The sequence below is a fragment of the Argentina silus genome, assembly GCF_951799395.1.
Source record: "Argentina silus genome assembly, chromosome: 17".
Lineage (NCBI taxonomy): Eukaryota > Metazoa > Chordata > Actinopteri > Argentiniformes > Argentinidae > Argentina > Argentina silus.
The window spans coordinates 16,447,345-16,462,749 of record NC_139671.1 but is presented as its reverse complement, the minus strand read 5'-3'; the positions used below and the strand labels follow the sequence as shown (position 1 = coordinate 16,462,749).

The window sequence follows — 15,405 nt, the reverse complement described above, 5'->3', positions numbered from 1 at the left end:
ATATACACCACATAGACACTACATACCTGTCGTGCATGTCCCTTCTCAGTGTTGGCCTGTCCAACAGTAATCTTCCTCAGGAAGCGATCGTTGGTATCGACCACTGCAAACCAATGGAAAATGACCCATATATTATAATCCAGTACTGTCACCATTCAATACAGTGCGTCAGCACATTACAATGACATCTTGCAAATGTGATTGAGCCCAGTTTTACGGTCATTCATAAACATGGACCGGAGAGAGCCTTTAAATCACGTTTGACCTCCTCTCTCAAGGACACATGCTGTAGGATTGAGTTATGCCTTTAAAACACTGGGCTGGGCAAACCGTCTGTAAAATCCATTTGGACAGATGTTGTAAAAAAAAAAAAAAAAAAAAGAAGACGACATGAAACCACATGTATGGGCCAGTGACTGACAGACATCCTTAACTGACAGACAGAGATTGACGCACACACACAGGCACGCACAAACTCTGATGCATTGTAGCGGTGCTGAGTGAGCCACCTAAAGAGACCTCTGGATGATGAACTTGAGCCAAAGAAAACCTCACATTTCTCAGACTGGAAAGATGGGGGGCGGGAGGGGGGGGGGGGGGGGGGTAGAAGGGGTTAATGATGTAGACATAAACACACGGCTCCCTCAAAACTAATCTAGATTAATCTATTAGATTATCCCTTATGTAACAATGGTGTATCGGAATAAAAAGATCTCACATATCGAAGTTACGATGAAACGTTGGGACTGAGGGAGAAACAATGACTTCTTTAGGCCTAGAGGGTGGTTTCATTTACTGGTTCTTCTATAGGCCTGATAATGGATACTTGGGATTAGTTATTCTGTGGTTGCTCTGTGGTTAGCGATCCATCAAGCCCACAGGAAACCACAAGAGTCAAACACTGAACTCTTTGCTTAAACATAGCTTTCTGGATAAGGGAAAAGCTTAGAGTTGTTTCACGCTTAAATGAAAAACAGACACACACGCAGTAACGCACATTGCCGACATACACACCATACGAAGGGTCGCTGGAAGACCCATATAAAGACAGATGTGCGTTCGTGTACACACACACACACACACACACACACACACACACACACACACGGGTAGTAAAGCTGTTTTTAATCTTCAGTCCGCTCCATCCGAGTACATTCCTCATCAGTCAAAGCAGCACTCTCACTGTTAGGTCTCCTGACAACCTAAAGACAACATTGGTTCTCCCAGGACAGGAGTGAAAAAACGTTGTCCTTCACCACACCCACACTCCCTGAACCCACAACCACTACAAACCTTTTACATTGGGCCACTAGCTTGAGATAGGGGTAGGACAGAGAGAGAATATCCAACTGGATACAACTATATCTGCCTCCAATTATATATGCCATTTAGCTGACGCTTTTATCCAAAGCGACTTACATTGCAGTGAGTGTATACATTTCAGTATATATGGTCCCAGCAGGAATCAAACCTACAACCTCAGTGTTGTTAGCGCCATGCTCTACCAACCTAGCCACAGAGGACCAATTAGACGCTTTAACATGCTTTGTATGCATCTAGCCCAAACTATTAGTCACTTCATAATAATCACCTGTAATCGGTGACACACTGTCCTCCCCTTAAATCAATACATTAACCAACCACTTGGGGGGGGGGGGGGGGGGGGGGGTGCTCCTTGAGGGAGCCAATGAGAGACTGGCATGTGGGAGGATGGGGATGTAGTAGCTGATAACTGACCTCTCTGCCAGGTGACCTTGGCGGGGTCAAGGTCGAGACGCACGAAGGAGCTGACCTCTTGGGGGGTGAGAGAGCTGGGCTCCGTCTTACTGATGGCCAGACGCTGTGTGAGGAGGGGGGGGGGGGAGAGAACAGTGTGAGAGAGGTACAGACATCGTAAACAATCGCTTGTGAGGCACAGTGGCCAATGACCATGTGAGGTCAGAGGTCGTGAGATGGAATTCATTTTCAATCTCAGAAGAAGGCTCTGTTAGGCTATATCAAATACCATAGGTATCCTATGACGTTTCATTGATCGTCTCTAGACAATTACCTAACACCTGTGCACCTTAAATCGCCGAAACTCCCTTTCCCATTATAAAGATGGCTCTCACTCCTCTTCTAGTCTGGTTTCAGAGACTCTTTAATAAATTAGTAGCATTGCCAAACTTCTTAGAAACCATTTCTGAACTATCCCCCCCCCCACCCGAAAAAAGAACACAAACACACTCCGTCTCTTTACTTTCACTTCCATCCCTTCTTCAGACCGATTAATATTTCATCCTCCTGAACTCAAGTTGATTCTCAACACGAAGTGTTTGTGTCTCTCCGGCTGGCTGTGTGCTGGTGGAAGGCCTAACCCCACCCATGCCTTCTCCTGTCTGTTTGTTATGGTTCAACGCCGGGTGTCCTGCTGTTAAGGCTCAAATAAGATGGAGTCACTACTTATGCAAACTGTTTTTATTTGGTACAAACAGATGAGAGTTCGGCGATGCAGAGATGGGTCCGTATATTGATGTAAGGTTTTAATACGATACTGTAAACAGACAAGTGTTTGGAGTTTAGAGTGGAGAGGAATAGGAAGGCAGCAGAAGGTCCTATCTGGGGAGGTTTTGAAAAGATCAGCTCACCGAGGCCACCTAGTGGTGGTTTGAAGGAATTACCTAGGCGAGGTGAGTAACCTGTGATATCCAAACCTGGTCCTGGAGAGCTATTAGGTATGCATGCCTTTGTTCCAGCATTGCACGAACACACCTGACTCAACGGATCATGAAGACCTTGTTGAGGTGACTCAGATGTGTCAGTGCTGGGCGGGAACAAAAGCCTAAACACACCCAGGAGCTGTCCAAGACCAGGACTGATGGCCACGCCAGAAACTTGAATAGGGAGAGTGGGGTGGACTTACCTGTAGCCTGGCGATTTGGATAGGAGAGAACCGCCTGACTCCGTTGACTGAGGGAACTAGTCTGTTGTACAGCGCCTGCAGGAGACAGAACATTATACACTGTTGCTGTGTATTGCTTTGTCATTACTGTTCTTGTCTCAACAGTCATGGCAATAAAGCATTTGAATTGAATTGAATGTTCACAATCAACGCGGGCGCTAAAACAAGTCAGAGCTATGATGTCACAGTCACACCAATACAGACTGCTATGACGACAATTCAGAGCATGCTATGACCTCATTACTACTGTTAAAATAATGATTCATCTCTAGCATGATGCCTTGTGATGTCATTTTGTTTTGTGAGGTCATTCTCACGAAGCATCACTTCGGAATATACTGTAACATCGCTTCACAGTGACAGTGCAATTTTTTTTGCATTTGCATTGTGATGTAAATTTTTCCCGCGTCATGGTGACATCACACAGGCACCTTGTCTGATTGGGTGGCCTCGTGCAGCATCCGGGCATCGATGGCAGCAGCCACCAGATTGTTGGCTGCGGTGATGGCGTGGATGTCACCTGTCAAATGGAGGTTGAACTGAGAGAATGAAAAGGGGGAGGGAGAGAAAGAGAGAGAGAGACACACACACACACACACACACAAAAAGATGATTATCCATTAGCTGATCAAATAACGGACCCAACTAAAAGCATAGTCTAAACTCCATTTCCTCAATCTCAGTCGCTACATCCAGTGGTGTTTGATGGATGGGTCCAGGAAGGGAAATGACAGCCGAGCCAATGTTATCAGGCTCTGTGGGCGTCTCACCCTATAGCTATGATCCGTCTCTACGTCAGATCCCAAACATCCTGACCTGAGCTTGACTGGACCTCCTGTTTTAATGACTCATGTAGTTTAAAAGGTCCATACAACAGCCACGGGAGTGCTCGGGAGAGAGAGGGGGGGGGGGGGGGGGGGGAGGAGGGGAGAGAGGGAGAGAGAGAGAGAGAAGGAAAGGAGGAGTTCAAACGAGCCGGTGTTTGTTTGAGACAGGGAGGCCAGGGAGGCTGAAACGCCTTGTCTGAGTCGGTATCTTTAGCTTTGAAGTTCGTCGCCTTCCCTCCCCTCTGGCCCTCCCCCCCCACCTCTCTCTCTTCACAGGGGCTGGCTTTAGTCACAGAGGATGTTATGCTACAGGGCGTGTGTGTGTGTGTGTGTGTGTTGGTGAGGGAGGGAGGGAGGGTGTGTGTATGTTGGTGAGGAATGGAGTGTGTGTGTATGAGGGAGGGAGGGAGTGTGTATGTGTGTTGGTGAAGAATGGAGTGTGTGTGTGTGTTGGTGAGGAATGGAGTGTGAGAGTGTGTGTGTGCGTGTGTTCAGGAGGCCTTTGAAGCCCTGGCCGGTCCAGCTGAGCGCTCCCTGTGCCTGTCTCTTACCTCCTCCATAGGGATGACCTGGGCATAGCCCCCGCCCGCTGCGCCCCCTAGGGGAAGAGAAAGGCAGCACGGTAAGAGAGAGACAACAGGGCAGGGGTTACACAGTGGAGTGGTGAGCTGCAGACTCTCAACTAACTACTCCACCTCAGCGCAAAGCGAACAAAGCCCCGAACCCCCAGCGTCACACTAATAACATTAACTCACCAGTCCAACGCTCAGTTTAAGAAATGGCTTCTCTTAGGCTGCGTCCCATTTCTCCACCCTCTTTCCTAAAGTATGTCCTCCTCCCTTATGGATTTGGATAGGAATGGATGTGCATAAGAGAGCCCGTGCTTAGACCAATTATATGCTTTGATATCCATGTAAGGAAGTGTGCAAGGGCACACTTCGGGAGAAGGGTGGAAAAATGTGACGCATTCGTGGTCTAACCCTAATTACTTCATGAAGCACTGGGAGGATTGGACTGCCTTCTGATAGAGTTTGGAGTCAGGGGATGGTTTGGGAAAGAGTGATTCTTACAACACTACAATATGTGAGTAGATACAATTTGAGCATATGATTTTCTCTGACCTTTGACCCCAAAGGTAGGCCCCTGGGAGGGCTGGCGGAGGCAGGCGAAGGAGTTGAGCTTGAGGTGGGCGGAGAGAGCCTGGACCAGTCCGATGGTTACCGTGCTTTTACCCTCCCCCAGCGGCGTGGGAGTGATGCTGGAATGAGAGAGACACACTTAATATGCGTGCGTGTACACACACAGACAGACACACACACACACATTTCTTTACGTCTTTATGTACACTCGATTGTCAGAGTATCATGAGTCTCACATGATCTGCAGGTTTCCCCTGTGTGTGTGTGTGTGTGTGTGTGTGTGTACACGAGAGAGAGAGAGAGACACTCCACTCCCACTATAATCAACGGCATCTGACGCCACGGCCTAAATCACATTTACCACCAAAGTATCCACAGCAACCCCATTAATGACTTTAGACTCGGTCATCATGTGGCCATGGTGAACCATTCTGACCATTGTAATGTTAATAATGTTAATAAACTAAATAAATAGTGTGAGCTATTTTCGTATTCATGTCATATGTTGACCCCAATTTTAATCAGTTTGAGAGACAGAAAAGGACTCTAACACATAAACTAGAAACATAAAAACACATAAAAGGCATCCGCCTCAGTGTGTGTGTGTGTGTGTGTGTCTCTCTCTCTCTGCAGCGGGACTCAAAGGCATGCCTGCTGCTGACTGTAATTGAGGGGGGCCCCTCGCCTCTGCAGAGGGTCTGCAGGGAACAAAGAGGGCTCCTTAAGGAGAGTAGTGTGTGACAGAGAGAGAGAGAGTAAGAGCGTAGGTCAGTGTGTGTGTGAGAGAGAGAGAGAGAAAAAGTGAGTGTGTGTGAGAGAATGTGTTATATGAGTGTATCCATGTGTGAGTGTGTGGGAGAGAGAATCATTTTGTGGCGTGTGTGTGTGTGAGATGGGCGAGCGTCTCTGTGGGGCTGCCAGGGGGGCGGTGGTGGTGCATTCCCCAGATACATGAAAGGAGGCAGTGGGGCCTGGCCTGGTCTGTCAGAGCTGCCCGCGTTCACACAACCATCAAAGAGAGTGCCCCCCCGCCAGAGACCCCCAGAGATAAGAGACAAGACTCCACAGCCCCCTGACCACTCTCTTTCTCTCTCTCTCTCACTCTCACACACACACACACACACACACACACACTCTCTCTCTCTCTCTCTCTCTCACCCACCATTTGAGCTGCCAAGGGTCTTTTTTTCTGAAAATGTCACTCTCCCTCTCTCTGAGAAAAAAAGACCCTTGGCAGCTCTCTGTAGGAGAATGATTTGCCAGAGGCAACCCAAACATACAGTCCAGTTCCCAGGCTTTCATAGTGACCCCTGACCCCTGCTCTGAGAGGTAGTCCTCCACTGTCTGTCTAAAAAAGGTTATTACAGTATCGCTTTCCCCTTACTCTCATAGATGTCAGCTGAATTTGTATGTGTGTAGTGGGGGTGTGTGTGTGTGTGGCCTTTATCAACATACGGCAATAACAAATGTACACTTTCAATCTGAACAAAGAAAGTTGTTGATGACACAGACAATATGCTTGGGGTGAATATGAGTGATGCTGTCCAAAGACTTTCTGTAGGGCTGTAAAAACCTTAAGTCTTTTAACTATTAATCGCTACCTCAATGCTTAAATCGGCCAATCACAGAGGGCACACAGAGCGGTTACTTCCTCTGACATCATCACTTTGCCTTTACACCCCTAAACCCTCCCTGCCTGCCCGGGGGGAGTCTGGGTAATCCCTCTCTGGCTGTGATAGGCCATCAAGGCTTTGGGTGGAGTCAGAACAGGGGATTCTGGTCCAGATGGGGACACACGTGCGTGCGTCTGTCCCGTGTCAAGCACCACTGGGCCCGTTTTGCTTTGAGACAGCATACCGCCTCATTAATCAAAACCAGACGTGGATTGGGAGGAATCCAAAATGACCCAGTCAAAAGAAGAAGTACACCCATGATCAACAACTGTGACTAGACACACACACACACACACACATTCTTTTACACACCACCAAGAGTGTATGGAGAGATAATGCCATAGAAAATGGAGTGGAGGGTAAGGATTGACACACAAACATACAGAAGAGTGGTATCCACAGTAGGTAGACCACACAGACAAGGTGAAAACCAACAAACGGATCGACAGACAGACAGACAGACAGACTGACAGACAGACAGATGGGCGGGCGGGGCGGACTCACCCGGCCACCAGAACGTATTTCCCATTGGGCTGTTCACTGAGTCTGTCGAGGAGAGACAGGCGGACCTTGGCCTTGGTCCTGCCGTAGGCCTCTGTCTCCTCAGGCAGGAGGCCTATCTCCCGAGCCAGCTGGTCTATGGGCTTAGGGGTCTGGGCTCTGGAGATCTCTATGTCACTGTGGAGGGGGAGAGGACCCAAAGCAACACATCATTATCATCATCATCATCATCATGCAGAATAAAAAAAAGACAGACATTCAGAGGGGAGCGATCTCCTTAATACAATGTTAATGTGGAGAGAAATGTCCATATTCTTTCTTGAGCATGAGTGAGAGGGGTAGGGCACAGGGGGAAGGGGAAGGTAGAGGATGGTAGTACTATACCCTTACCTGGGCACAGGATAGAGGGGTGGGGGTAAGGGGTAGGGCAAAGGTCAGTGGGGTAGTTCCTGGTCCTTACCTGGGTACCATAGAGAGGGGTGGGGGGAGGGGGAAGGGGAATGGGGAGGTAGGGGTAGGTACTGTACCCTTACCTGGGTACGGGGGGAGAGGGGTGGGGGGAAGGGGGATGGGGAGGTAGGGGTAGGTACTGTACCCTTACCTGGGTACGGGGGGAGAGGGGTGGGGGGAGGTTGGGGTAGGTACTGTACCCTTACCTGGGTACGGGGGAGAGGGGCTGCAGCTTGAGGCTGCGCAGTTTCCAGGCTTGGTACTGCTGCTCCTGGACCCAGCGACTGCTGCTCCGCACCACATTCTGTTACAGGGAGGGAGGGAGGGAGGGAGGGAGGGAGGGAGACCAGGCGTGAGATAGAGGAACACCAGCCATCAGACCAGAGAGCCATTCAGAACATCTGAACATCATAAGTCCTATTCGTTATAGGGGGGGAAAAAACTCAAGACTTGCTTGAAGTGGGTTTATTACCGGGGATAGACTGTGTGCGCGCGCGTGTGTCATACCTCCATCCTGATGGCTGCTGTGAGGGGCCCCACTCCTGATTGACGCCTCTCAGGCCTGCCAGTTATCAGGGCGGGGCCGCAGTGGATGACAGCAGCACCTGGTCTGAGCCAGGCGGACGGGACCTCAATATGTCCCGCCCCCAACAGGACCACAGCGTCTGCCTGCATCACCTAAAGAAGGAGAAGGTCGGAAGCGGTGGTGGCAAAGAGAGTGAGAAAAGGAGGAGTGGAGAGAAAAAGAGAGCACATGGGAGGAGAAAGAGAAAGAAGGGAGTCAGCGAAGTATAAAAGGATGCAGAGATGTGTGTGTGTGTGAGTGAGGGAGTTCATATGATCAAATCCTCAGTAATTGAATATTTTATGTAAATATGCACTCAATAATATTAGATCTAGATTAGCTTAGATGAAGTCAATCTCCGCATCTCTTTGAACTTCTAAATCTATCTAATCATGGATATTATTATATCACGACGGTCAAATGTCTCTCACATGTTTCTCAGGTATCACCCAAGTTAGAGCGCCACTGCCCCTTGTGGCCAAAACGCACAACTGTTTGGCGAACGGCCAAGCTATACCAATACTGTCAAGGAGAATGTTGCAGAGTCGTAGATGCAGAGAAATAAGCACATAATACCAAATATAGATTCACAAATAATCTAAAAAAATTACAACAACAACAAAAATCACTCTGCACACATTGGAAGGTTCAGTATTGCATTAGAGGCTAGAAAAACGCAGAACGAGTCGACAATTGTTGATGCCATACTTCAAATCAATAAATTTGCAGATTAGTTGTGGCCGTTTCAATAATATAGCCTCCCGTTATGAAGTGTAGCCGAAATGGTGGTTTTCCCTTGACGAAATATAGCCTATTTAGTCAAACCGTCAACGTTTGTGCATCTTGTCTCACTCTTGGTGTGATACCAGAAAACCGTGTCAACGGAACTTTGACGGTGTGCTCTTTTTTCAGTGTTGGTGTAGTTTCTGCGTTACACAGAAACCGCCATTGACACACTGGGAATGTTTTGAATGTGTCCTGTGCCAAAAACAGCCATGCAAAGAAGAGGTGTGTGTGTCACCTGTTGCTGGAGACTCTCTGAGCTCCTCTGTCTGTTGAGGACCACCATACCACTTCTCTGCATCAGGCACTGCAAGACCACTCCAAAGGGTCCTTCACCTCCCACTAACACAACAGTCCTCCCCTCCAGAGGGGTGTCTGTGGAAACAGAGTACAACATGATTTAAGTTGAACGCGTTTTCATTCAACATGATTACAAACATGATTACAAACTAATATCGTGTTCCGAGAATGTGTGAGTGAGTAACGCTATTGTTGTTATGGTGTGATAGTTATAATTGGACATCATCCATATATGTGCTTTATATTTCATAATCTTCCTCAAGATAGTATTTCTATCATTCTATCATGACAGTATTACTATTACACTTTTAACGCAAATGTATAACACACTTTTAGATTTGCATCATACAGGTGCTTGGCTTAGTAGTGAAGCCTTAAAACCTTAGTTGGCTGACTTAAATTGTACAGCGTGATATCAGCCCTTTAAGGCTCAGTGGAGCACAGGTCGCACTGTGACCCCATGTCCACCTCACCGTTAACCCCTGACCCCCTCCCCACTCACCATGTCTCCCCAGCAGCTCCATGACAGCATTGGCCAGGGGGGGCACGAAGCCCTGGCTCACATCCCCTTGTACCAGCCGCCCCATGTTCAGATCTGACACCCTACGGTAGCACAGGACACACACACACACACACACACCTTTCTCTTTATCTATATATCTATCCATCATCCCCTACCTCCACCACAACAACCACCCCACCATCAACACACACGTTAGGGTACACAATGAAATCTAAAGGCTATCAACAGAGACATGTTGGGTAGCTTCTCTACAATCACTCCAGGAAACAAAGAACACCGTACACCTGGGCTATACCTGGGCTATACCTGGGCTACACCTGGGCTACACCTGGGCTACACCTGGGCTACACCTCTCCACACCCTATTATACATTACAGAGAAAAAAAAGAACCCTAACTTGTTTTCTTCCTTTCTTCAGTACTGTGACTGCCGATGGCACTTGTTGTTATCGAAGGCTTTACGATGACTGATATATATAGTTTATTCACTGAGACAAATGTACTTAATTTAATTTGCTTTGGATCAAGGAGTCTGCTAAATGACAAATGTATAAAAGAATAAAAAAATAGCCCATCAAGTTTGGTTGTGGTGCAGTTAGTTACGATCCATCAATGACCATAACCCCAACCATGTTCTGTGTGTTAAAACAGTAAATCTAAATGTGAAATAGGGAAACTCTTGCCACCCTGAAATGGTTAATCCAATGTCCCTTCCTCATTGCCCTTCTGTGGGTCACGTTTCTCCATGCTGGGCTCCTAATGTCCTACAGCCCGTCTTGATTTGGGCCAAATTCGAGGCAGCATGGCAGCAAATGAATTTAAAACTCCATTGACCATGGACACGCACAGACTAGCATGGGGGGGGGGGAGAGAGATACCCAACTCCCATCACTGAACTATCCCCTGCTGCATAGATATGACATAACCTGGTCAGCCTCCCATTGTCAACCCCCCCCCCCCCCCTTTGTAAAGCCTAGACACCCCCTCCCCCCCTTTCCGTCCACATCTCCCCCCTCCCCTCTCTCCTGTCTCCTACCCGTCCACGTCCTTCTCTGGTTTGAGGGTGTCAAGTACCCTGCTGGTGAGGGAGGCAGGGGGGAGGTGCAGATAGACCCCGTGCACCCTGGGGTCATCGTTCAGCTTTAACACCTCCTCCATGATCTAGAGAGTGTGTGTGTGGGGGGGGGGGGGGGGGGGGGAATGGGGGAAGAGAAAGAGAGATTTGTTTATTTCAGTTTGAGGTGATTCTTATCATTCCCCTTGTCAATGAGTGAAGTGACACTGGCCACGTTTCAGCTGCATCATGTTTCATGTTGACAATCAACAACAAGTGTTCAAAAAAAGACCAATCAAAGATCAGATCTATCTACACACACAATAGCCTCTATCGTCTCCAACACAAGTTGGTGGTGAAAATAGATCCACTGTCAATCTTGCCTTTCAATCAGCAACCTAGTGTGAGAGGGTTTACTCTCTTGGCAATCAGTCACAACAACAGAACAACCTACGATCAGGGATAATACAAATATTAACATCATGGCATCAGCAGCCCTGATGTCAACACAGAGAGGGTGACCTCAGCTCCCCATAGAGGGAGAGAGAGAGAGAGAGAGGGGGGGGGTTAGGGTTAAAAAAATTATAGAGATTAATGGTAGAGACTAGAGGGTATGAGAGAGAGAGCAAGATAGCAAAAGAGAGCCAGCCAGTGTGTGTGTGTGTGTGTGTGTGTGTGTGTGTGTGTGTGTGAGAGATGGAGAAAGAAAGAGAGAAACACAGACGCACACACACTTTGAAAGTAGAGCAGCAAGACACTTCACATGTATGGTCATACATCATGCTGTCAGTTGAGAAATTCCATACATCTAGTCCAGAGCTATTCCAGGGACATCCCCACATAAGGACCTGGAATAGCCTACTGAGGAAGAGGCCATCTCTGGACCCACAGCTGACACAAGCAACTTCCATAACACACTGTAGTTAAAGGACATTCCCATTGTTTGTGTATTTAAACCATACTGTTGTATCTAAAAAAAATGAGAGAAAAAAATCCTTCTTCTAGCATTGTGACTGCCAATGGCCCCTGGTCTGAGCATTGATTACTTTATCTTATGATGACCGATGGATAGATGATTCACTTACTTAAACAAATGTATTTGTTGTAAATCGCTTTGGATAAAGGCGTCTGCTAAATGGCATAAATGTAAATGTATATCTTCTACAGAAGGGAAGCTCCAAAAATGTAAGTTGTCAAATTCTGATTGATACAATGTGCCGAACACTGATGTGTAACGGGAGTGATTCAACCCCACACTGGTACAGACAAACAAGTTCAGAGGAGAACAGCAAAGCATGACGTGACTCGCAAAGTTGGAGGGAAGTAAGAGCCGGGGGCCACTGAGGTGTCCAATCACAGTGAGCGTTGTTGGATTGCATTGCATTGGGAATTCATGCAGGGATCGGCCAGTTCCACTCACCTCATCTTCAGTGCATTCTCTGGGTAAACAAATTGGAGTCACATTGAGGCCAATCTGTGGGAACAAGAATTCAAGGAAATTAGCAAGAACAAACACATAAACTGCAAATTTCACAGTTGACTTGGAAGTGTCAGAGTAAAGGAGAAGGGGAGAGAGAGAGAGAGAGAAAGAAAGAAAGAGAGAGAGAGAGAGACTTAACACCTACCATTCCAGCCATCTTCTTATTGATCTCCAGTAAACCGTCATCTTCACCTGCCTTTTAGACAAGAATACAAAGCAATGAGAAACACACCACACTGGATATCAGTCCTCACTTAACCTTCTACAGCCCCAAAACGTTCAGTTAAGAGGAAGACAGAGGTCTTTAAGGTCATTCATGTTGTGTTGACATGGAGAGATCGCAGTGCTCCTGAAGATCTCGTAAAGTTTACTTAAGACTTCTTCTACCTGTATGATGGCCAGCACGGGATTGAGTGCAGGGTGGCTTCTCTGCAAGGCTGCCATCTCATCTTTGGTCCTTTGAACAACCTCCCTGCAGAAGAAAACGGAGTCAGCAAAACCCACTCATCCACACTAAAGCCCACATATTTCCCAAAAGCCCGAAAGGCAATGGAGTTAACTTTCTAATCCCCCCTCCCCCCAACAACATATCTCCCCCTCCTTAACCCAACAACTGTACCAGTTAAACAGATAAAATGACTAATTTTGAAGACAATATCCAGAGTGACACAACCACCAGAGGATTAAAATTAGGAGGCTGACCAACAATTTTCTCAGAATCTACAATGTATTTTCGGGGATGAATTATTCAAACCGAAAACATTCATCAAGACCTTGTTGGCAGACACTTGCAAAGCAAATGGTGTTTAAGTCATGTAATTGCTCTCATGTAGGCCTCACCTTTCCTAAATAGTAAATTGTCTTTAAGCATAATAAAACTTCTGCCAGCTTGTCTGTGTGTGTGTGTGTGTGTGTGGGGGGGGGGGGGGGGGGGGGGGGGGGGGGGGCGTTACGCCACGTTGCTGCCTCTCTACACTAAGGGGGCCATACATATACCTATATAGGGCCATACGCCATACATATACCTATATATGGCAACCAATGTAAACATTTGCCTACTATGAATTAAATGGGCTACAGAGACTTACAATGTTGCATTTATGTGAGACATGCCTAAGGCGTAGGACTAAGAACTGTGGAAAATTACATCTCCCCCCCCCCCCCCCTTCACAAGACTCCACCGATCACACGTGGGAAGCAAATACATCAACCTACGAATGACACGGCAATTTCGCCATGAGACTAAACTACGAGATTAAAAAACTATTACCGACTTCATGTTCATTGGAAATTCACAAGCTCACGACTAATGCCATTTTTGTTTGTTGAATGTTTGTTGAAAAGGTAAGCCAAGCAGACAAAGGGTTCTGCGACAAACTCACAGATCACTGCTCGTGTTTGTAAACATAACTCATGAAACGATTTACCTGACAGTATTTTCGTATCCAGGCCCGGCTTCATGTTCCTTCTGCTGTTTTCCAAAAGTTAGCGCCGCTTCTGCCGAACCGCTGTTGGAACTAGCCCGGAGAATTAACCAGTTGCTCGTGTGACCTATCGGCGAGGAGCTCTTCGCCAAGCCGAACACTCTCGCTCCAGTTCGGCTTTGATGTACGGACGCAGTCGGGAGACAGCGGCAAGCATGGCGAAGTGTAGATAACCTCATGATGATTATGGTAGAATATTGGATGATGTTATACCTGGCTGGCGAGCGACTCGAACCCGGGATTGTAAAATAAGAGACGGGTCTAGTTGTTGAAAGGAGGAAATAGAGGAACCTTCCAGGGGCACGAGCATGCGCGCCCACGTCCCACAGTTGAGACACCCACCAGTTGCTTTAATTACAGAATATGAAAGTATATCCAATAATGCTTGAGAAGACACCCAACATGAATAAATTGTTGAGTTAGATTGAAAAAAAACGATTTCACACACAATTAAAGATTAAAACAATATAGCCCACCTTTTCTCTAACCAAATTTATTTCAAGATTATTCAGTTCAGGAGCCCATTGTTCAAGGTGTGTGTGTGTGTCCTTATGTGACTGTCCCTCCATCACTGCACTTAATCTGTGTGTGTGTGTGTGTGTGTGTGTGTGTGTGTGTGTGTGTGTGTGTGTGTGTGTGTGTGTGTGTGTGTGTGTGTGTGTGTGTGTGTGTGTGTGTGTGTGTGTGTGTGTGTTACTGTTTTCCTAAAAGAGGTAGCTCAGAGTACATGTGAGTATTTAGTATGCACATGAATTACTGTAAACCACTGCGGGAGTGTGGATTAATTAAGTTGTAATCTAAGTCACTGGACTATGTTATATGTGGTCACATGTGAATCAGGTGGTCTGTTTCAGTATTCTGCCACGGGAACAGAGTGCCCTCACGTTTTACATTAGGAGCATCACTGATTACTTAATTAGGGTTAAATCAATTATCCTTCAAGTACATTAGGTTAAAACAGGGCAAGAGCATACTACTATATGGAAACTTGGTGATGTGTAAATGTCCAGTTTTTCTGCATGTGTAACTCAAATCACTTTACACATTTCCCATTGACATCAACGCAAGATGTCAGAGTTTTGGATTCCACCCAGAGTGAATAGTCCTGATTCATCAGTGGCTGTCACATTTTTTTTTATGTTTACAAACATACGTTTGTTGCTATTAGTATACGTAACATACATCATATTCACACTTTCACATCATATTCACACATACAGCATATTAACACTTTCAAATAGTCAGTGTGGCCACTAGGGCAGCAAAATGCAATACTACTACCCCTCTAGATTAATGGTTGAGCGGCAAACTACTGTATATAGCTATCTAGCTGTAACATACTGTATATAGCTATCTAGTTATAACATACTGTATGTAGCTATCTAGTTATAACATACTGTATATAGCTATCTAGTTATAACATACTGTATATAGCTATCTAGTTATAACATACTGTATGTAGCTATCTAGTTATAACATACTGTATATAGCTATCTAGTTATAACATACTGTATATAGTTATCTAGCTGTAACATACTGTATATAACTAGCTAGTTGTAACTCAGCTTTCTGCATTGAGGTAGACTGGTTTGACACAACCAACCAGTTAGTCTCAAAGCTGGCAGGTTAGCTTGACTTGCTGGCAGGTTAGCTTAAGTTACGTTACGTCTTAACCCGAACTAGTTA

General features: G+C 46.5%; 1 protein-coding gene across 4 annotated transcripts in view; it reads right to left on the bottom strand.

Annotated features, from left to right (window-relative positions):
* mthfd1l (methylenetetrahydrofolate dehydrogenase (NADP+ dependent) 1 like) overlaps positions 1 to 14,108 on the bottom strand; it is a 42,066-nt gene extending 27,958 nt beyond the window's left edge. For 2 of the 4 annotated variants that reach the window (XM_083688658.1, XM_083688660.1), the window contains exons 1-16: positions 13,663 to 14,108; positions 12,623 to 12,707; positions 12,381 to 12,431; positions 12,176 to 12,229; positions 10,738 to 10,862; positions 9,682 to 9,782; positions 9,118 to 9,254; positions 8,039 to 8,209; positions 7,738 to 7,835; positions 7,085 to 7,258; positions 4,890 to 5,026; positions 4,320 to 4,366; positions 3,373 to 3,480; positions 2,903 to 2,977; positions 1,738 to 1,840; positions 27 to 103 (exon numbers count right to left, since the gene is read on the bottom strand). In XM_083688658.1, coding sequence (XP_083544784.1) covers positions 27 to 103; positions 1,738 to 1,840; positions 2,903 to 2,977; positions 3,373 to 3,480; positions 4,320 to 4,366; positions 4,890 to 5,026; positions 7,085 to 7,258; positions 7,738 to 7,835; positions 8,039 to 8,209; positions 9,118 to 9,254; positions 9,682 to 9,782; positions 10,738 to 10,862; positions 12,176 to 12,229; positions 12,381 to 12,431; positions 12,623 to 12,707; positions 13,663 to 13,898 — 1,779 coding nt within the window. In that variant the 5' untranslated portion in view covers positions 13,899 to 14,108. Of the gene's footprint in view, positions 1 to 26; positions 104 to 1,737; positions 1,841 to 2,902; positions 2,978 to 3,372; positions 3,481 to 4,319; positions 4,367 to 4,889; positions 5,027 to 7,084; positions 7,259 to 7,737; positions 7,836 to 8,038; positions 8,210 to 9,117; positions 9,255 to 9,681; positions 9,783 to 10,737; positions 10,863 to 12,175; positions 12,230 to 12,380; positions 12,432 to 12,622; positions 12,708 to 13,662 lie in introns of those variants that run through there. The other 2 variants (XM_083688659.1, XM_083688661.1) reach the window with 2 other exon arrangements.
* Positions 14,109 to 15,405: the final 1,297 nt, after the last annotated feature.